This window comes from Plectropomus leopardus, chromosome 17 (assembly GCF_008729295.1).
Source record: "Plectropomus leopardus isolate mb chromosome 17, YSFRI_Pleo_2.0, whole genome shotgun sequence".
Lineage (NCBI taxonomy): Eukaryota > Metazoa > Chordata > Actinopteri > Perciformes > Serranidae > Plectropomus > Plectropomus leopardus.
The window spans coordinates 15,589,466-15,611,383 of record NC_056479.1 but is presented as its reverse complement, the minus strand read 5'-3'; the positions used below and the strand labels follow the sequence as shown (position 1 = coordinate 15,611,383).

Below are 21,918 nucleotides of genomic sequence, written 5' to 3'. Positions count from 1 at the left end.
AAAAGATTTAAGTCATATAGAAACCATGTAGATATACATGGAAAGTATATTAACAAATGTAATAATATTTAGTGTCTTTAGAGTGTAATTAATTTAACACTGTACTTGATATACATCATAAGATTATTCATCAAATGTCACTGAATATGTACATGTGGTTATAGTGCATTTGTTAGTGTGGGTATAAAATAAAGATCTATAAACATAATTCTATTTTCATACAGCATTGTGAAATGTTAAATATATATGTACACAATGAAACATGCGTATTGATCTTTACACACTGAACGTATCACTATCAAGCACCAAGGTCAAGCATTCCTGACCAAATTGAGGGGGACACTTTAGCTGGCAAGGCAGACTCGTTGTGTATAAAAACAGCAGCTCTACACTTCTGCTCCAACTGATTGGCATCTAGGACGGGTGAGTGCAGTCAACTGTTCATAGCATGTCTCTGTTACATTGTCAATGATAATTAATATGCTCCTTCAGCGTTTCACTTATCAATTACTTTGCTTAACTCAGACCATTTTTACATTAGGTTTTGTATGTATTGTTTTTATTTATTTATGTAATTTTGGATGGAGTTACACAATAATGAAAAACTTTGGCATTGGTCTTACTAAAACTTCTTTTGTAGTATCCTGACATACACAGGAAAAAAGGAATTCCGTTTTCATCAGTTGAGGTAAATTTTCAAAACAAAAATAGTAGTAACCAGTCAATTATCAGTCCTTTAGCAAATTCATGACTTATATTTAAATCTGTCATATTTTCAGACTCCACTAAAGTGCCACCATGAGCACAGACGCAGAGATGGAGCAGTATGGCCCTGCGGCCATTTACCTCCGAAAACCAGAGAAGGAGAGGATTGAGGCGCAGACTGCTCCATTTGATGCTAAGACGGCCGTCTTTGTGACTGATGCTGATGAAATGTATGTCAAGGGCAAACTTGTCAAAAAAGAGGGGGGCAAAGCCACAGTTGAAACAGATGGAGGAAAGGTAGGGACCCGTATTCAGAGACCCTAAATGTGGCAGTCAATGTTATCAGATAAAAACTTTATATGAAATGTCTTTCCACAACCTTTTAATTACATTTCCGACCCAGAGTGTCACGGTAAAAGAGGATGACGTCCATCCAAGGAACCCTCCAAAGTTTGATAAGATGGAGGACATGGCCATGATGACCCACCTCAATGAGCCATCTGTGCTGTTTAACCTCAAAGAGCGTTATGCATCATGGATGATCTATGTACGTTTTTACTTTGCTACAATGTGTATATAATGCAAATGTAATTTAGATTTGTATATGCAACCCTTCAAATAAAAATTCTCTACCCTTCTTTTTAGACCTACTCTGGGTTGTTCTGCGTCGTCGTGAACCCCTACAAGTGGCTTCCTGTATACGATGCTCAGGTTGTGGGAGCATACAGAGGCAAGAAGAGGATTGAGGCTCCACCCCACATCTTCTCCATCTCTGACAATGCCTATCAGTTCATGCTCACAGGTAAGATCAATGACACTAGTGTTACAATGTAACTACACAGAGATAAAATGTATCCTTATTTAAGGAACTATAAAAATGAAACTCATATGAAGCATATGTTTGTATTTCAGATCGTGAGAACCAGTCTGTCCTGATTACGTGAGTATAAAACAAACTGCTACATCTAAATTCATATTAGGTGTTATGTATGTATATCCCTATATTTTAACTTCTGCACTATTTCATGTTTTAGATTCTCACTTTCTATCAGCTTGATTTTCTTTTTACACATATTTAATGGGCACTGTTGGAGGGAGCCTCAAATCTAATATTTTCTCTTTTCTTTGAATATAAATAACTTTAAACCCTTGCAACTGAAGCTCAATAAAGTTTTTGAAACGATGAAACTGCCTGTTGATAATGAGTCTCTTATACCCAGTGGAGAATCCGGTGCAGGAAAGACTGTCAACACCAAGCGTGTCATCCAATACTTTGCAACAATTGCAGCTATTGGAGCTAAGAAGGCAGAGGCAACACCTGGCAAAATGCAGGTAAAATTTTTTATTTTGAATACAACTGTTTGTGAAAGGAAAATGGTTTGGGATGATTCGCTGATGTAACTATACTCTTCTCTTGCAGGGCTCCCTTGAGGACCAGATCATTGCAGCTAACCCTCTGCTAGAGGCCTATGGTAACGCCAAGACTGTGAGGAATGACAACTCCTCTCGTTTTGTAAGTGATCACATTAAGGAATAATTCTCAGACTTTTTCTTATTACTTATCTACAAAGTGTGATGCTAATAAGGATCTGCCTGCCTAGGGTAAATTCATCAGGATCCACTTTGGCTCCAGTGGCAAGCTGGCTTCAGCTGATATTGAAACATGTAAGTTTAAACTATAGTGTCATTTAAGAATTATGCAAAACAATTTTGAATTTATATTCCAGGTTGCAAAAGTGTGCCAAACTGAACTTTTGGGGTTGCATCATGGATGATTTATGTTGCAATTTAATTACCTGAAGGGAGGATGATATATTCATCATTTATTTTTATATTTATGAATATATCTATTATAATTTTGCAACAATGGTCTATTCTGTACACACATCTATTGCACCTTTGTCTGTCTTGGAAGAGGGATCCCTCCAATGTTGCTCTTCCAATTTTACACTGCTTTAGAAAGTTTTTCCTTATGCCTATCAAGTGTCAAAGGATAGAGGTTGTAGGTGAGGTGATTGTAAAGCCCAGAAATGGTTTTGCTTCAGTATTAAAATATTTTAACACAAGATAAAATAAGAAAAGGTAAAAAAAAATGTCTTAAATAGTAGTGATATAATACGTTTGTTCAATTTTAAGAAGACAGTTTGTTATGTTGTTGGGGAAGCTTAAGTGTGGGTATAGTGTGGCTGCCCAAGGATATGTATGTGAGCAGGCAGAGAGAATATGATATATACATTTACAAAGTAAGTGACTGCCATCTGTTGGCCTGGCAGCACTTTCTGCTGTAACTCAGAGGGATTGGAGTGACTACCCAGTGTGTTTGTGTAATGTATATGGTATGTACAGAGAAAATTCCAGCACACTTCCACATGCAGTATGAGACAGTCAAGACAAGGGATGAATAGACACTTGAATTCACTGGGGTTAAAAGTAAAGCATTAAGAATGCAACTACAAAATGATTTGCTGATAAACAGGCTATAAATAAAAATGAACACTGCTATATTGTAATGGCATCTTTATATAATGTCTTACGGAATATGTCATTCTTAGATCTGCTGGAGAAGTCTCGTGTCACCTTCCAGTTGTCTGCAGAGAGGAGCTATCATATCTTCTATCAGCTGATGACTGGCCACAAGCCAGAGCTCCTAGGTATGTTAAAAGAATGTTTAAACTTAATAAGTCACAATACCTGAAACAGTATCACAGAAAATGTTATGAATTTCATTTCTGATGTTTCAGAGGCTCTCCTGATCACCACCAACCCCTATGACTACCCAATGATCAGTCAGGGTGAAATCACTGTCAAAAGCATCAATGATGTGGAGGAGTTCATTGCAACAGATGTAAAATCACACTTTGCATGATTTTTTAGACTTGATTGAAAACCAAAGTTTTCAAACTACAAAAACATTTCTGTCTTGTGTAATACAGACTGCTATTGACATCTTGGGCTTCACTGCTGAGGAGAAGATTGGCATCTACAAGCTGACTGGAGCTGTGATGCATCATGGCAACATGAAATTCAAGCAGAAGCAGCGTGAGGAGCAGGCTGAACCTGATGGCACTGAGGGTAATTGCTTAAATGCACTCTTATTATGCAAGTGTTCTGGTGTGTAAAATACTACAAAAGATAATATATATTTTGTATCTATTGTGTTTCTTTCCACCAGAGGCTGATAAAATCGCCTACCTCATGGGCCTGAACTCAGCCGATATGCTGAAAGCTCTGTGCTACCCAAGAGTCAAGGTCGGAAACGAGATGGTGACCAAAGGTCAGACCGTAACACAGGTAAAAAAAAAAAAAGGGAAATCTGAAAAAGTACGAAATACTTACAAATGTAATGTAAAAATGTTATCCTGATAAATAACAAAACTAAAATCCTCATTTCTAGGTCAACAATTCTGTCAGTGCTCTGTGCAAGTCCGTCTATGAAAAAATGTTCTTGTGGATGGTCATCCGTATCAATGAGATGCTGGACACAAAGCAGCCAAGACAGTTCTTCATTGGAGTCTTGGATATCGCTGGATTTGAGATCTTTGATGTAAGTTACAAAAACACACCAGTTTTGATGATATATAAACAATTTATGGCCAACAAATAGATTTTGTTTTACTTGTAAACTGTAGTTCAACAGCTTGGAGGCATCAACTTCACCAATGAGAAACTGCAACAGTTCTTCAACCACCACATGTTCGTCCTGGAGCAAGAGGAGTACAAGAAAGAAGGCATTGAATGGGAGTTTATTGACTTCGGTATGGACTTGGCTGCCTGCATTGAGCTTATTGAGAAGGTAAGGCGAATCTTCAGTAAGAACTGAAATCCTATTTTCTGACTATCTGCTAAATTATTGATTCTTATAAACGTGACGAATTGTCCATTCAGCCAATGGGCATCTTCTCCATCCTTGAAGAGGAGTGCATGTTCCCCAAGGCTTCTGACACAACATTTAAGAACAAGCTGCACGATCAGCATCTTGGCAAGACCAAGGCCTTTGAGAAGCCAAAGCCTGGAAAGGGCAAGGCTGAAGCTCACTTCTCTTTGGTTCACTATGCTGGCACAGTGGACTACAATATCACTGGCTGGCTGGACAAGAACAAGGACCCTCTGAATGACTCAGTTGTTCAGCTTTACCAGAAAGCTTCAAACAAACTGCTGGCCTTCCTGTATGCAAGCCATTCTTCAACTGATGGTAAGAGTATGCAGATCAGATAGTGTGCTTCACCATAATAAAACAATCCTGAGCATTATTTATGGTTTCAGAAACGTCATACATTTTTCTTTTTTTTTTTTTTAAACTATCTTCTATTATTGGTACAAGATAATAAGCAAAATCGACATTTCTGTCTCTTCATTAGCTATTGCGTCTTATCAGAGGGTGAGGTTTAAGATGTTACATGAGATGCATTAAGTTTGTAGTAATAGGTAAGGTAAGAATAGGTAAGTGTGTGTCTACACTTGGTTTGGGACTGACATAAAGTTCATGACTGCTCTGTAGTCATATTTATTAATGTGAGTTAATTACAGAATTATCATACTTTCAACAGCAAAGAAAACGTTCAAAAGTTACTTCAGTGTTGTTTATTCAGTGCCATTAGTGAAAATTGAATGTTTTGTGAAACAGATGCTGCTGGTGGTGGTGGCAAGAAGGGTGGTAAGAAGAAGGGTGGGTCCTTCCAGACCGTGTCTGCTCTTTTCAGAGTATGTATTGATTCATATTTTTGGATAACAATTAAAAACCTGAAATTCAAATAATGTTGACTCTATTATCTAATTATTCTAATCCACAGGAGAACTTGGGCAAGCTGATGACCAACTTGAGGAGCACTCACCCTCATTTTGTCCGTTGCTTGATCCCTAATGAAACAAAGACCCCAGGTAAGAAGTCTGAAGTCCCACTGTTTGCACAATATGTTGTACACTCACACAAAGATATATTCTAAACTGTATGATTTTTTTTTATCTATAAGGTCTTATGGAGAACTTCTTGGTCATCCACCAGCTGAGGTGTAACGGTGTGCTGGAAGGAATCAGAATCTGCAGAAAGGGCTTCCCCAGCAGAATCCTCTACGGTGACTTCAAACAGAGGTGACTGCAGTTTTCAAGTTGATTTTAGTCTGGGTATTTCATCGAAAACACCAGGAAAGGACAGGAAGTGAATATAAGTTACAACAATATTTTCTCTTGCAGATACAAAGTATTGAATGCTAGTGTCATCCCTGAGGGACAGTTCATTGACAACAAGAAAGCTTCAGAGAAGCTGCTGGGCTCCATTGATGTGGACCACACTCAGTACAAGTTTGGACACACAAAGGTACATTTCTAAGGACATTATCAGTAGCTATGGCAAATCTATGTCCTGATGTCTCCATGTTTACTGATGCATGCGTTCTGTCACTTAACAATATAGGTGTTCTTCAAAGCTGGTCTGCTGGGTACCCTGGAGGAGATGAGAGATGACAAACTGGCTACATTGGTGACAATGACTCAGGCTCTCTGCAGAGCATACCTCATGAGGAAGGAGTTTGTTAAGATGATGGAGAGGAGGTATCATTATCATGAAGTATATGGAACAAATTTTGGCTATATATAACACAGTCAAAAGATCTATAAAGTAACAATACCTTCTTTTGATTCGTTATAGAGAATCTATCTTTACAATCCAGTACAATATTCGTTCATTCATGAATGTGAAGAACTGGCCATGGATGAACCTGTACTTCAAAATCAAGCCACTCCTGAAGAGTGCTGAGACTGAGAAGGAGCTGGCTCAGATGAAGGAGAACTATGATAAGATGCAAACAGAACCTGGCTACAGCCCTGGCCAAGAAGAAGGAACTGGAGGAGAAGATGGTCTCCCTGCTGCAGGAGAAGAATGACCTGCAACTGCAAGTGGCTTCTGTGAGTAGAATGCGAAGGCAGAAGTTGTTTTCTTTCATTTGCATTAATTAAATATGCCAAGTGATTTCTGTCAGTCACACTAAGATATATTTTTCATAAGATACAACATATGCAAATCTTTTTTTCTGAATTGTCTTGTACTTTGACAAAGTTTATAAGGGTTTCAACACTACAACTCCTGAAAATCAATTTGTTAAACATGGTTAATCTGGTTAAAAAGCTTATTTCATACCAGATATTGTGTACATTTAAAACATGCTGTAGGAAGGTGAGAACCTCTCAGATGCTGAGGAAAGGTGTGAGGGGCTCATTAAGAGCAAAATCCAGCTCGAGGCCAAACTCAAAGAGACAGCTGAGAGACTGGAGGACGAAGAGGAAATCAATGCCGAGTTGACTGCCAAGAAGAGGAAGCTGGAGGATGAATGCTCTGAGCTGAAGAAAGACATTGATGACTTGGAGCTCACCTTGGCTAAAGTGGAGAAGGAGAAACATGCAACAGAAAACAAGGTTCAGAAAACTTGTTATATACACATACAAAATACAAGGATTTTATTGACAATTGCAATATATATAGATATCATTATTAAGGTATGCAAACATTCATGTGCTGATCTTCCCCTTTTAGGTGAAAAACCTGACAGAGGAGATGGCATCTCAAGATGAGGCCATTGCCAAGTTGACCAAGGAGAAGAAAGCCCTCCAAGAGGCCCACCAGCAAACACTTGATGATCTCCAGGCAGAGGAAGACAAAGTCAACACTCTGACCAAGGCCAAGACAAAGCTGGAACAGCAAGTCGATGATGTAAGAAAACAATTGTTATGACTTTGACTTGATGTTTTCCCTGTAATGACTTGATAATTTGGTAAAAAAAAATATATTATTTTTTATCTTTTAAATGCCCTGAATCACCTGTCATTCTCTATCATCTAACAGCTTGAGGGATCATTGGAGCAAGAGAAGAAGCTCCGCATGGACCTTGAGAGAGCCAAGAGGAAGCTTGAAGGAGATCTGAAACTGGCCCAAGAATCCATAATGGATCTGGAGAATGACAAGCAGCAATCTGAGGAAAAACTCAAGAAGTTAGTTTTTAGTTGTTTTTAAACTCTATATGTTTGTCATAGCGCAACTAAATTATCCTGTGTCAAGTAAAACAGCGAAAAAATTTTTTGTTTCCCTCATACAGGAAGGACTTTGAGACCAGCCACTCCTCAGCAAAATTGAGGATGAACAGTCTCTGGGTGGTCAGCTTCAGAAGAAGATCAAGGAACTCCAGGTAATGTATTTACATGAATATCTAAGTCAGTCCATCAAAAAACAACACACTCATGGTAATAAGCCTCCTTGACATTACTTTTGTCAAATCTAGGCTCGTATTGAGGAGCTGGAGGAAGAGATTGAGGCTGAGAGGGCTGCTCGAGCTAAGGTAGAGAAGCAGAGGGCTGATCTCTCCAGGGAGCTTGAGGAGATCAGTGAGAGGCTCGAGGAAGCTGGCGGAGCAACAGCCGCTCAGATTGAGATGAACAAGAAGCGTGAGGCTGAGTTCCAGAAGCTGCGTCGTGATCTTGAAGAGTCCACCCTGCAGCATGAAGCCACCGCAGCAGCTCTCCGCAAGAAGCAGGCTGACAGTGTTGCAGAGCTGGGAGAGCAGATCGACAACCTCCAGCGTGTTAAGCAGAAGCTGGAGAAGGAAAAGAGCGAGTACAAGATGGAGATAGATGACCTCTCCAGCAACATGGAGAATGTTGCTAAAGCAAAGGTGAATGGTTTGTGTAGAAGCAGGGGATTTGTTTTCCTGTAAGCTCTGAAATATGAACTCGAAGTAATTAATAAGGCAGTACCTTTAAACTTAGAGAAAAACTCAAGAGAAATCTTGTTTATAGGGCAACTTGGAGAAAATGTGCAGAACTCTTGAGGACCAGTTGAGTGAACTCAAAGCCAAAAATGATGAGAATGTCCGCCAGCTGAATGACATCAATGCACAGAGGGCCAGACTGCAGACGGAGAATGGTGAGCCAGCTGTAAAAAATACATGACTGAAAAACACTAATTATTGTTTACATAAATGACATGTTTACAAATTGTTCCTCAGGTGAGTTTGCCCGCCAGCTTGAGGAGAAGGAAGCTCTTGTTTCCCAGCTGACCAGGGGCAAGCAGGCCTTCACTCAGCAGATTGAAGAGCTTAAGAGGCACGTTGAGGAGGAAGTGAAGGTATGAAGTTTATATCTCCCCTATTTTTCAGATTGTTTATGGTGTATGAATAAACATACCCATTTCAAAATATGTCCAATTACTTACAAAAAGAAAATTACTTTATACAAATGAATGAATTGAGAGTAGTCTTAACGTGCAAGTAACAAAAGTTTGTTGACTACAGCATCAGATACAGTGCTTTACATCTAAGCTCAACATGGACCGTGTCTTCAACAGGCCAAGAATGCCCTGGCCCATGCTGTTCAGTCAGCGCGCCATGACTGTGATCTGCTCAGGGAGCAGTTTGAGGAGGAGCAGGAGGCCAAGTGTGAGCTGCAGCGAGGAATGTCCAAGGCCAACAGCGAGGTGGCTCAGTGGAGAAGCAAATATGAGACTGATGCTATTCAGCGCACTGAGGAGCTGGAGGAGGCCAAGTATATAAAGCCTTTCTAGTTTTTCATCGCTAGATCAAATATGCTATCTATTAGCCCGATTATGCACAAGCAAATTCTTCTTTCCAATAGGAAAAAACTTGCCCAGCGCCTGCAGGAGGCTGAGGAATCCATTGAGGCTGTGAATTCAAAATGTGCCTCTCTGGAGAAGACCAAGCAGAGGCTGCAGGGTGAGGTGGAGGACCTCATGATTGATGTGGAGAGAGCTAATGCTCTGGCTGCCAACCTCGACAAGAAGCAGAGGAACTTCGATAAGGTAAATGCTTGAACTGGTAATCACAACCAGTTTAATCACAAGAAACACATACCTATGTAGTTAACTAACCATTTAATCAACAATAAACACCTTTAGGTCCTGGCAGAATGGAAGCAGAAGTATGAGGAGGGCCAGGCTGAGCTGGAAGGAGCCCAGAAAGGAGGCTCGTTCTCTCAGCACTGAACTCTTCAAGATGAAGAACTCTTATGAGGAGGCTCTGGATCAGCTGGAGACCCTTGAAGAGAGAGCAAGAACCTGCAGCGTATGTCAATCTTACTCTACATAGAGAGGCTATTATCAGAATCATAAAGGTTCTTCTTATAATGTATACTAAGTAACTCTATTATAAGTTACTCAAACTGTATTTGGCTTTGGATGTTCTATAGAGGAGATCTCAGACCTGACAGAACAGATTGGTGAGACTGGAAAGAGTATTCATGAGCTGGAGAAAGCCAAGAAGACTGTGGAGACTGAGAAATCAGAAATTCAGACAGCACTGGAGGAAGCTGAGGTTATTCAATTTTTAATTACAGCCATTTGTTATTTTTTGCTTGTATTTATCAATGAATCTGGTGGCGTTTATAAATACAATAATTAATAGGGTACACTGGAGCACGAGGAGGCGAAGATTCTCCGTGTTCAGCTTGAGCTCAAACCAGGTGAAAGGTGAGGTTGACAGGAAGCTGGCAGAGAAGGAATGAGGAGATGGAGCAGATCAAGAGGAACAGCCAGAGGGTGATTGACTCCATGCAGAGCACTCTGGACTCTGAGGTCAGGAGCAGAAATGATGCCCTGAGAGTCAAGAAGAGATGGAGGGAGACCTGAACGAGATGGAGATTCAGCTGAGCCATGCCAACAGGCAGGCCGCTGAGGCCCAGAAACAACTGAGGAATGTCCAGGGACAGCTCAAGGTGAGATCTGTTTGATTACTGAATGGAAATAAAAAAGTTGGAGAGTAAATAAAGTTAAAATTAACTCTTAATTTTAATGTTTCCAGGATGCCCAACTGCACCTTGATGAAGCTGTCAGAGGACAGGAAGACATGAAGGAGCAGGCTGCCATGGTGGAGCGTAGAAATGGCCTGATGCTGGCTGAGATTGATGAGCTGAGAGCCGCTCTGGAACAGACAGAGAGAGGACGCAAAGTGGCTGAGCAGGAGCTGGTTGATGCCAGTGAGCGTGTCGGACTGCTTCACTCTCAGGTTTGTTGTCATTAATTTAAAAAAAAATATATATAGCGTTTTGAACACATAGCAAATGTCATAATAAACATGGCTTTTCTTTAACATTCAGAACACCAGTCTTCTGAACACCAAGAAGAAGCTGGAGGCTGACTTCGTCCAGGTTCAGGGTGAAGTGGATGATGCGGTCCAGGAAGCAAGAAATGCTGAGGAGAAAGCCAAAAAGGCGATCACTGATGTGAGTTTTTGTCTCTGCCTCACCTATGTGATGCTTTGGGGCTTCTTTGGTGCACTGATAATGCTACGTTTATCATATATCATGAATGAATTAGAGAACATTGTATCATTTCAGGCTGCCATGATGGCCGAGGAGCTGAAGAAGGAGCAGGACACCAGCGCTCACCTGGAGAGGATGAAGAAGAACCTGGAGGTCACAGTCAAGGACCTGCAGCACCGTCTGGATGAGGCTGAGAACCTCGCCATGAAGGGCGGCAAGAAGCAGCTCCAGAAACTGGAGTCCAGGGTATGGACTGCATGTACAGTAATATAAATGCTTGTTTCTGAATGAAAATCAGTCTTTCATTGAGTTGATTGAAAATATTTCTCTGATTTCAATCAATATCTATCCTCACATCCCAGGTGCGCGAGCTGGAAGCTGAAGTTGAAGCTGAGCAGAGACGTGGAGCTGATGCTGTGAAAGGAGTCCGCAAATATGAAAGAAGAGTAAAGGAGTTGACCTACCAGGTAATTCATTTTACTCAAAAAAAAAAATAATAATGATAAAAACAGTGTTTTTTACCCTCTATTCTCTTTCACTTATAATCTTTTGTTTGTATAGACTGAGGAGGACAAGAAGAATGTGAATAGACTTCAGGACCTGGTGGACAAGCTGCAGCTCAAAGTCAAGGCTTACAAGAGACAGGCTGAGGAGGCTGTACGTGAACTACATTGATATGACCCGTACTTTAAATTTGAATTGACTTGAAACTAATTCTGTAACTCCAATCCCCTCACAGGAGGAGCAGGCCAACACTCATATGTCCAGGCTCAGGAAGGTTCAGCATGAGCTGGAGGAAGCTGCGGAGCGTGCTGATATTGCTGAGGCCCAGGTCAACAAGCTGAGAGCCAAGAGTCGTGATGTTGGAAAGGTAACAATTTCTGTTCTAAAATTTTATCAACAAAAAAAAGAAGAATTAAAGATAGATACATAATTTTATTTGAGTTCAGGTGTATTTAGTTCTTATATATGGTGCCGACTAATTCACATATTACATATAAAATCTGATCAAGGCATGTAGAACCACTTGTAGAAGCGTATGTTTACAACCACACGTAGGTTGATACAGTCTGAAAACAACCCTCAGAAGTAAAATCTTAAATAACTGGTTAAACCTTTAAATAATTTTATTTTTCTTGTTTTCTTTCCCAGGGTGGTGATGCTGAGTAAAAGACCACATCCAGATGCAGCTGCCTGACCGAGTTCATAAAATATGAACCAACTGCTGAAGGATTTTTTTACTGTAACCTTTTAATAAACAATATGCATTTTACTCAGTATCATTTTCTTTTTACTTCCTATAATGGTTATAATGCATAATGAGTTCTACTTGGCCTAGACATCAGATGGAGTTGAATCAGTCTGACAAATTACAGAGCACTTTAAGTTTTTACATGAAACTCATACTTGTAATTTCACAAAAAATCTTTATAATCACAACTAAATGTACGTATTCTGTAGTGTTTCATCTCCAACCTATTATCTTGTGTAGGATTCCAGATACCAGATTAAGTCGTAAAGTTGATTCTGCTTCTTCTAAAAAATACATGGCTCTGTACCACAAACAGTCACTTTGCTCTGGCTGGTGGATGGTGCTGAATTTTCAGCTCAGCCATTCTTAACATGGTGGCCAGGTCACAAACTTTCTAATTTTAAAGCTAAACGGTATGCTAAAATATGCCTCTGAAAACATCTGAGGTGAGAATTAGGCAATGCAGTAAAAGCACTTTGATTCATATTTGATCAGCGCTGCCTCGTTTGACAGTTTGATCGCAGTTTACAAGTAGTGATTGACATGATTGACAGCTGCGTTAGCACTGGATATTTTCATTCATGTGTGGTAATGCCATTAAAAGCAATACGAGGGGGCAGAGGAATCGGATTTTTTTCACAGACGATTTGTCTTTAATACTGTGTGGGTAAAGTGTCAGTTTCAGTAAATATGACAAAATATTACTTTTATGAAAGTTACCAACTCCAGAAACTACAGCCAACAGAGATCTTAAGTTACAGGATTAGTTACTTTTCCAACTTACCTCTGGGTGAACTACTAATTATGTTTTTGTCAGTTAATTTTCAAAGACAGGTCAATTTACTGAAATTAACCCAAAAGTTGAACTTCACAATCACACAAAGAAAAACCTAGATTAATATGCATTGATAAGCACATTGAATACATATACATCTGCATATGTGTGAGGTGGACCTTTCTGTGACAAAAGCCTCATGCTTTTTTGGTCAGCATGAATGCATTGAACCTGATCAGGTAGCTCTACTACTAATCCAGCAACATTCTTACCTGCAAACCTTCAATACCAGGAATAAAAAGCTGGTTACTTGATTCAAGAAAGTGGCTAAAGAGTCAATTTCAGTGGAGATGATGCAGAGCCAGTTTCTAGCTCAAATTTCCTTAGTAGTTCATATTAGTAAGGACTTCATGTTGTCCCTTTACAAATCTTCTCTGTTGAGAGGAGCTTAATTTCTTAAAATTAATTATGAGGCCCAATGTAAATAGCTTATACCCACTTTTAACATCCAAGTCAACTACATTAATAAGGGCTGTAATCAGAATACACAGGAAAAGTAGGCCACTCACATGCCTGAGGTCAGGAAGGTTCAGGATGAGCTGGAGGCGTGCTGACATCGCTGGGTCTCAGGTCAACAAGCTGGGAGCAGAGAGTCATGATGCTGGAAAGATAACTTTTCATTCTGTTGATTGACAATGATAAAATAAGTTTTGTAAACAAATACTGAAACTGATGGCTAAATGATAAATAATAGGTTAACTATGAGATGATTTACTTTTTAATCACAAATTGCTGGACTGACCTGTTGTTTTCAGGAAGCCCAATTGCATCTTGATGATGCTATCAGAGGACATGAAGACATGAAGGAGCAGGTCGCCATGGTGGAGTGAAGAAATGGCCGGATGCTGGGTGAGACTGAAGAGCTGAGAGTCGCTCTAGAACAGACAGAGAGAGGACACAAAGTGACTGAGAAGGAGTTGGTTGATGCAAGTGAGCAATTCAGTCTGCTTTACTCTCATATTATCAATAAAAACAACATTTGTCTTGAAAACATTGTTAGCAGGAGCTGATCATATTTGCTCAGCTCCCATGTCTCCAGGCAGCTTTCAAGAGGGGTTAGCTTAAAGCAACATTCATATTTTCAAACAGGTCTTACCAGTCTAAATTCTGTCAATACATAATGCACAAAAATACATACAAATGTATCCAAAACACTATGACAGCACAGCACTATTGACCTTGTATTTTTTGCCTAACCCCTTGAGTGAGTTTTATGTATCTGTCCAGTTGAAATGTATAATTTAGCTTGTGATTGTAGTGTTTAAAATAAGTATTAGACTAATCTGCCAATCCGAGGGTCAATAAATGTATATTTTCATATTTTCAGAATATGACCAGTAAGTCAAGTATTGAAAATTGTGGCTGTCTTTTATAGAGATTTCCTTCACTTTCTAATAACTATTGCTTAAACTGGGGCTGAGGAATATATTGATATCATATCAATATCGTGATATGAGGTGAGAAATCATCTTAAATCAATCCTGGTTTTAGATGCTGCATTATAGTTAAGTGATGTAAAGTTTTGAACTTACCATACTGATCTAGCTGTTTTAGTATTTGCACTTTTTCCACAATATTTTATTAGATTTCCCATCCTTTAAAATATGATTTGTTGCAATCATATAATGCATAACATAACATATAATTGTGTCTTAAAACAGAGCAAAAGAGAGAGAGAAATAAAGAAATATAAGGGAAAAAATACATACAAAAAAAACAAAAGTGCTCCTCATATGTTAAAAATGGGGTAATCTATACAAAATGGAAAACATAATTACAATAAATGCTAAATCTGAAAAGTTTTTCAAAACAAATAAATAAATAAATAAATAATTTATACAAGCTCAGAGTCTATACGTTATCCTTTCCAATTGAAGGCTTTATAACATCAGTCTTAGGCACTGATTCGTGCGTGGTCAGCTAAGGTTTTCCGATAAAAGTGCAATACATTTTTTTTTTTTTTTAGCATAAAGCAAGCCAAGGTCTATGAATACTCATTCATTTATACTATACTTATGTTTCACTTGATACAGGCCCAACAACAACAACAACAACAACAACAAATGGGTTCTATTATTTGCATTCAACAACTTAGTCATTATAACATTACGCATATTTCAAATTTTTAATCCAAAATGTAATTGTGTAAAGTTTTCATGAAACAGTTAACTCAGCAATATTGTCACAATACCGATATCGAAAAAAAATATCATGATATTTGCTTTTTAAAATATCGCCTAGCCCTACGCAAAACTATTATCCTTCTGTTTATTGTTTTAGGACGTATTCTAAAATATGTTTTTCGGTTTGTTTGTTTTTTTTCTTTCGGTCTGCATTGACCAGTCTTCCTAGTTCACTTCATACTTCTCACAGTTATTGCAGCAATATAATATGTAAAGCCGAGAGGGAACACAGTCATAATTCATGACACTGAAAGTGAGCAGGCGTTGGCTAACCTTACCTGAGCTAACGAGCTAACGTTAGTTCAGGTGTAACGTTAGCTAAGCTATCTTGTTATAATAATTCAGACAATAAAAGGCTGACACGAGGTTAACAACGGGTATCTGTAGTTACATGTCTACACAATGTTAAAATAAGCTTCAAAACTTACATTTAAGGTGGTTTTCCTGCATCGTTGACTTTATTAGCCAAAAACCATGGCAACAGCAAGGTTCGAGCCGTGTGCATCACTTATTATTGTCCCCCTGGGAAAAAAAAGTCTCCGTTGTGCTGTGAGCTTGCTGGTGCGCGTTTTGAAGTTGGGATAAATTGCCTTCTTGGCTGGGTTTAGTAAAACAACCTGCGTTTAAATTCTGCCAGAAAACTCCAAAGGCTATCTTTCTATCTTATTCTTTTCATATATATATATATATATATATATATATATATATATATATATATATATATATATATATATACATATGTGATTCTTAAAAATGAGCAATTTATTTAATTTTGTTAGAGACAACTTTTTAAAAAAAGTTTTGAAAGCTTCTTTGTAAATCAAACAAAAAAGAGGTGATAAAAACAATCTATAAAAACATGTTCATGATGATGTTGATTCTTTTTAAAATTATATGAATATAAGTTAATAAAAAGATTGAAAGTGTTACATTGTTTTCTATTGCAATAAATCCATCTATATTCATCTGTGGGAAAGTAGTAAACTGCTCAAGATTAGCGCAAGTGGACTTTCTATGACATAATAAGGCACCATAATAGTAAAGGGATGCTTACTTAGAGATCATTCATCCAGATGTATGCTTTGTGCTAAAGTTACAGGGCTTCTAATTTTTAGGTCATTTTCTTTTCACCTTTTACTGATTTCTTGCAATATATGGGACATTTTTGGTCATTACTTTATTTCAACATATGTTTTTTTTTTAACCAAAGAAATCAAACCAATTTCAACAACAATACCATGTGTTATCAAATTAAAGGTGTTTCTATGTCCCCTTTGTACAGTGTATTTGCAGGGTGTTGAGCTCTCAGAGACACTACCACACAGACAGAAGCAGTTTGTAAAGTTAGCTTACACAAATCACTCAAAAGAATGTAAAACTGAAACCTTTGGCAAGTTACTGTCTGAGATTATGGCAGGACTTAAAACTGAGTAAACAAGACTTGTACCAGTGTAGACACTCACTGTTATGGAATGACAATTGGCTTAATATAAGCTCAAAACCATTGCAGGCATTCAAGTACTGTCCTGTGGCTTGGCTGTGTTCAGAGTGGCTACAGTCAGTACAAATTAATAGAGATCCCAAGGCACTCTAAATTTATGACAAGGCCTACCTGTGCCAACCAGCCCGATCATAAACACAGTGCTGACTGGCTCATTTGAAATGAAACAACAGCAGTTAACTTTATGTCTAATGGGATTAAATGATGAAGTGATGACATTATATATGAAGAAAAGGTCAAAGGTTGACTTTACTGTGACATCATAATGTTTTCTGGCCATTATCCAACGCCATAACTCAGGAGCAGAAGGGGAGACAATTGGTCCGATGCTGAATTGGTGGCACTAGTCCTGGGTGGCCACTCTGAAACTATGCTGATTGTATAGATCTTCTGTGCTGCCAGGTTGAAAATGTGTGTTAAACTTCCAAATTTCAGAATTAGTAGCTTCTTGCATATCCAAAATAAAATATCATATATAAATATCCATATTTTGAAGCATTGTTTGTCATGGGTACATATGTGTGTTGGAAGACGTGTGCTAATTGCAACTTTACTGGTTGGTGGAGGCATTCAACAGTGAGGTGGTATTTCTAGTTTTAGTTAATGCACCAAGTCAGCACACTTTAACCATTTGAAAGGTAGAGCAACATCACTTTTCTTGTGCTGTTTTCCAATGTCTTTGTCAAGCATTTAAACCTTTCAACCCTGAACAAATTGGTGTGATGTATTTTGAAATATATGGGGGAAAAGGAAATGAGCAAATGTTTCACAAATTACAAGAACTGAGAACATATAGGAAATTAAATTTAAAATCAAGGGATTTAAAAAATTTTAAAAAATTGGAATTGTCTTGAGGCAAAAAGAACAAAGCCAGGGAAAAACTGTATTTATTATTATCATAATTACATAATACATTTATGTTACAAAATTATTATAATTTTTAAGCACTTTCCAGGTTTCTAATTTTCTTTTTTTTTCTACTTTCTTTTACTTTTGACTTATTTCTCATTAACAGAAAGAAGTTAACCAATATACATAGGTTTCAAAGGGTTAACTAGATCATACAACCAGGTTTAGTATGAGGGGTTTTAACAGGCTTTTTTTCCCCCAAGGGTTCTGTGAAAGATTAAAGTATTTTAAAAATACGACAGGATTGTTCATGGTCATTGTTCATTTACCATTTTCCAAAGGACATGGATGTAACTTTATACTGCACACAGTAGGTAACATGATTATACAACCAGGAAGGATTAATTAAGAGCAGTTAAGCGGCACTTGCCTTTGTGGCACCAAAACGTCACAGTATGCGAAGGAAGCACAGGTGTTGTTGGACCTTCAGGCAGACACTATTTCTGTGGACACTGTAGACTAAGTCGTTGTCCATTTGTGCACCACGATATTTTTAGGACTTGAATTTGGCTTTGTTCTGCTTATTGACAACTGCAGGGGAGTGGACACCAAGGCTTATGACGTATATAAAGGCAATTTCCTCTGCTCAGAATGACAAAGGCAGTATCATATGACCATTCAACGCTGTTTGTGTAACATTGATGAATGACTGCTGAATAGGTACACTGTTAAAATCTGACAAGTTGACTAAAGTAATCTTAGAAACTGGTGAAATTTCTCTTGAAAAGGGAAAGTAAATATAAGTAATAATCTTAATGTATGTTTACTTTATATCTCCTTGTTAATTTTGATTAAAATTTAGCTACTTTTTTTTCATTTTGTGGGGTTGTTGCAATGGAAAAATGACAATTGACATTACCTTGTTCTGTCTAAGTGTTAGAAACTTCAGTAAATCAAATCAGTCTGACTTAACTTGATCATCACAAAGAGGATTTTTCCATGATGAAGTTAGGAGATTTGTTTTGTCAACATGTTTAAATAACACACCTAAGACGGACTAGTTTGTAACCTGCAGAATACAGAAGTATAGCAGAGTAAACTTGGTTTACTGAAGTTGCAAAAAAACTTAGAAAGATTGATTCAATAAACTTGTCATTTGTAAGTTGCAACAACTTCACGAAATCAAGTAACTATAACTAAATTTTAAGTTAACTTAAAAATGAGATATAAAATAAACATGAATGAAGATTAAAAAATCAACTTGTCAGATTTTACAGTGTATGCTTTAATGATATGCTTTCACTTTGGAGAAAATAACTTTATTATCTTACGTCTCACCCATAACAAAAAAATCTAGATTATTGTAATGCCGATTAAGCTTTACAACATGCTAATTAGCATTGGGGTATTTGTGGTCTTGTGCAATATATTTTACTGAAGCACATTCAGTAAGTTCACTGTTTTTTCTCCATGTAATTCATTATCTCTTCACATATCAGTGCATTTCATATTAGGCAATTACAATTAATTACATGAATCCTGCAAGCACACCAGAAACCCTTCCCTTTGTGTCTGTGTGCTTTTATTCTGAAAGTATGAAACAAAATCAAACAAAGAAAAACAGAGAGCTCAACCCCAACAACCTTCGGTCCTCTCAGTGTTACTACCCAGTCTCGGAGGGGTATAACACTCCTTTAAACCTCCTCAGGCTCCTCCTTGCCAGACATGTTTGGCATGTCATATGTCTCTTCAAGGACTCAGTGCAGAGGGTCATCTCTATGCAACTACTAGACTCAAGGACATACAAAGGAGGGGGTTAGTCTGGAAAATGTGTCTGTCTTCTCTCCTCCTCTTTAAAAAATGTTTGATCCTTTCATGATAGCCCAATTAAGAAACCCACTCATACTGATGTTAAGAGTTTACACTTGCAGTAATTATGGAAAATAATTTATATTCTTTACTCATTACAGTAAAAACCTCAAATGCTACAATGTACTCCACAAATTTTGTATTTGAATCCTAGATGTATTAAAAATATGTGATGTAAGAGGTTTTGGCTATAACATGTTAATTATGACACAAAATGTGCAGTCTTAAAATGTAGGTACTGTCAGTAGAGGCAAGTTGAAAGTATCCCCAGCAAGTAAAGATCAAACAAACTATAAAGTGAAGTTCACTGTTAAGCAAAGGTCAAAGGTAAAACAACCAAGGTTGACCAAGGTGTTGTACAAAAGTACTAGACAAAATAAATAATCAATAAAAATACATAAAATGCAGTATAAAATGCACAAGTAAAAACAAACATACCAAAACAATTAATCAAATACAAATATGATGGATGAACGTCTAAAAGTAACTCAAAGGCCAACAAGAAGAAATGCAAGGGCGTGGGTTTGGTTTCAACAATGGAGGGGACGCATATTTAGGGGTCCTCTGCCAGAAAATTTTACAGATCAAGCACATTTCCTCCACTCCTGTGAATTTTTGTATACTATTTTTTGCCTTTTTGTCATCATTTATGGTGGTATGGTTATTTTGTTGAAATAAAAGTCCTCTGCAACATGTTGTTATTAGGGGACACATGCTTTAAAATATGGAGGGGGGACCTGTCCCCTGTGTTCCCACCAAATCTGCACCTTCTGTATGTTATATGAATAAAGTACACTAAAATGTGTTGCAGTACCATGATGCTGCAATAAAGCATGTCTGTGTGTTTTTTCTGCAGCTTTGGTGACATTCACACTGGTGGAACTGAAATATATCAATTAGGAATTACATGATTCTGTCCCTTATACTTCAAGAATTTATAACTATCACCCAGAAGCACAACTTTAACATAAACACAAGCCTAATAAAATGGCAAACATAGTTTGGGGTGTCACTGTTTAACTGACCTTTAGTAAGGGTTAAATACGGCTCAAATCAGCTGGTGCATTTTGTCACAGTCACAGTAAGACCATAAAATGGGCCTTGTGTGTGTGGAGAAGAATGCTCTATATTCAAGGTCACACACCACATAGCCATACATGCCATCTGTGGCAAACTTTCAACCTTAGAAAATTTGCTACCAGATAAATGTACTGAAAAGACTGACTCATCACTGTATGATGCAGGCTGAGAAATAGTCCTAAATCATAGCTAGAAAACTAAACCCAGTCCTTCTGTTGTGCAAAAATAACATCTAATTTATTGAAGCATACCAAGGGTCAAACAAGTTGTCACAACAAAAAAAAAAACGACCGAAGACCTTTGACCTTACTTGAATAGCTCCTGTATGACACGTGTCTGCACAATAGCCCACCTACTTATTGAGGTTTCATTCCTCAAGGTCATTTCCTTTTTTGAAGAAAGAAGGTTAGGTAATTATAATAACACAACTAAACCCAACAAAAGAAATTATATAAAAAAAACCAAATCAAAAAAATTGAGGTAAAGTTCAAATTTGTTTTGTCTCACTAATTTTATACTCTAACTCACATTATTCCTGGATAGACTTTTCTTTTATGGTACTATAACAGTTCTGGAATCTCCAACATCTTGTTTATTGGCCCGCGATTTATTTTGGGTCTTATCCCTGCCGAGATGGCAACTGTTCTTCCACCCCATTCCAAGGCGATATGTAATCCCTCTGTAGCTTTTATGGAATGGTGCTCGGCCTCAATTTTATTTCAGACATCTGAGATGTGCAGCCTCCTGCAACTGTATACCAGTGACATTTACATGCTTCTCCAAGACCAGAGCCTGTGCCTACCACAACACACTCCAGTAAGACTGATATCACTAACACTGATGGTCATTGAGGAGGTAACATTTTGTAATTGAAACAAGTAGGTGACAGATTTATCTGTTAATGAAAAGCATTTTATCTAGTCTACTAATACTTCAAATAAGTCCAAAATAAATGTCCTATGAATTACTGAGCAATATTTGATGACATATACAAATGAAATGATAAAATTATCAAAAATATATATGGATTATTAATACATTTTATAAGAAAGATTAATATGAGCCGTAAATCTTAAAATACTTAAACAACTGTGATCCTGAATGGAACAGTCCTGACCCCGTTTTATAGAAATAGTTGACCTTGTTTTATTGGACAACAAATGACCTTCAGCTACACCTGTGACGATTAAGGGCTTCCCCAAAACTGAAAAAAACCCAAAACAAAACAAAACAAAAAAAACTAATAAAAGCATGCCTCTATTTACATTTCTCACAAAGATCGTTACTATAAATATTAAATATCATTCTTAACTGCTGCAATATTTATATGTATTTGAATTATTATTTCAAAACTAATGTTCCTTTTTAGTACATTAATTGCATCAAT

The 21,918-nt window shown here is 37.7% G+C and overlaps 1 protein-coding gene and 1 long non-coding RNA gene across 2 annotated transcripts; one reads left to right on the top strand and one right to left on the bottom strand.

The window, feature by feature from the left end:
- Positions 1-783: 783 nt before the first annotated feature.
- Positions 784-12,235, top strand: LOC121956547 (myosin heavy chain, fast skeletal muscle-like). Its single transcript, XM_042504818.1, is given in 47 exon segments — positions 784-1,002; positions 1,109-1,252; positions 1,351-1,507; positions 1,618-1,645; positions 1,926-2,037; positions 2,126-2,218; positions 2,307-2,370; positions 3,258-3,356; positions 3,447-3,550; positions 3,639-3,777; positions 3,878-3,996; positions 4,100-4,249; positions 4,335-4,347; positions 4,350-4,498; positions 4,591-4,897; positions 5,330-5,406; positions 5,496-5,583; positions 5,676-5,793; positions 5,896-6,019; positions 6,116-6,252; positions 6,350-6,506; positions 6,508-6,606; positions 6,871-7,113; positions 7,232-7,408; positions 7,541-7,686; positions 7,791-7,807; positions 7,810-7,880; positions 7,974-8,363; positions 8,488-8,614; positions 8,697-8,815; positions 9,035-9,231; positions 9,322-9,505; positions 9,602-9,661; positions 9,663-9,741; positions 9,744-9,767; positions 9,892-10,016; positions 10,107-10,160; positions 10,162-10,203; positions 10,205-10,310; positions 10,313-10,416; positions 10,503-10,706; positions 10,798-10,923; positions 11,038-11,208; positions 11,325-11,429; positions 11,524-11,619; positions 11,702-11,833; positions 12,115-12,235. Coding segments are annotated over 47 exon segments (5,799 nt in total). The 5' UTR covers positions 784-798; the 3' UTR covers positions 12,133-12,235.
- A 1,349-nt stretch (positions 12,236-13,584) lies between these two features.
- LOC121956548 lies at positions 13,585-15,709 on the bottom strand. Its single transcript, XR_006106706.1, has 3 exons — positions 15,661-15,709; positions 13,792-13,924; positions 13,585-13,671 (listed from the first exon to the last, which is right to left on the bottom strand). It is a non-coding gene; the product is annotated as an uncharacterized LOC121956548 (long non-coding RNA).
- Positions 15,710-21,918: the final 6,209 nt, after the last annotated feature.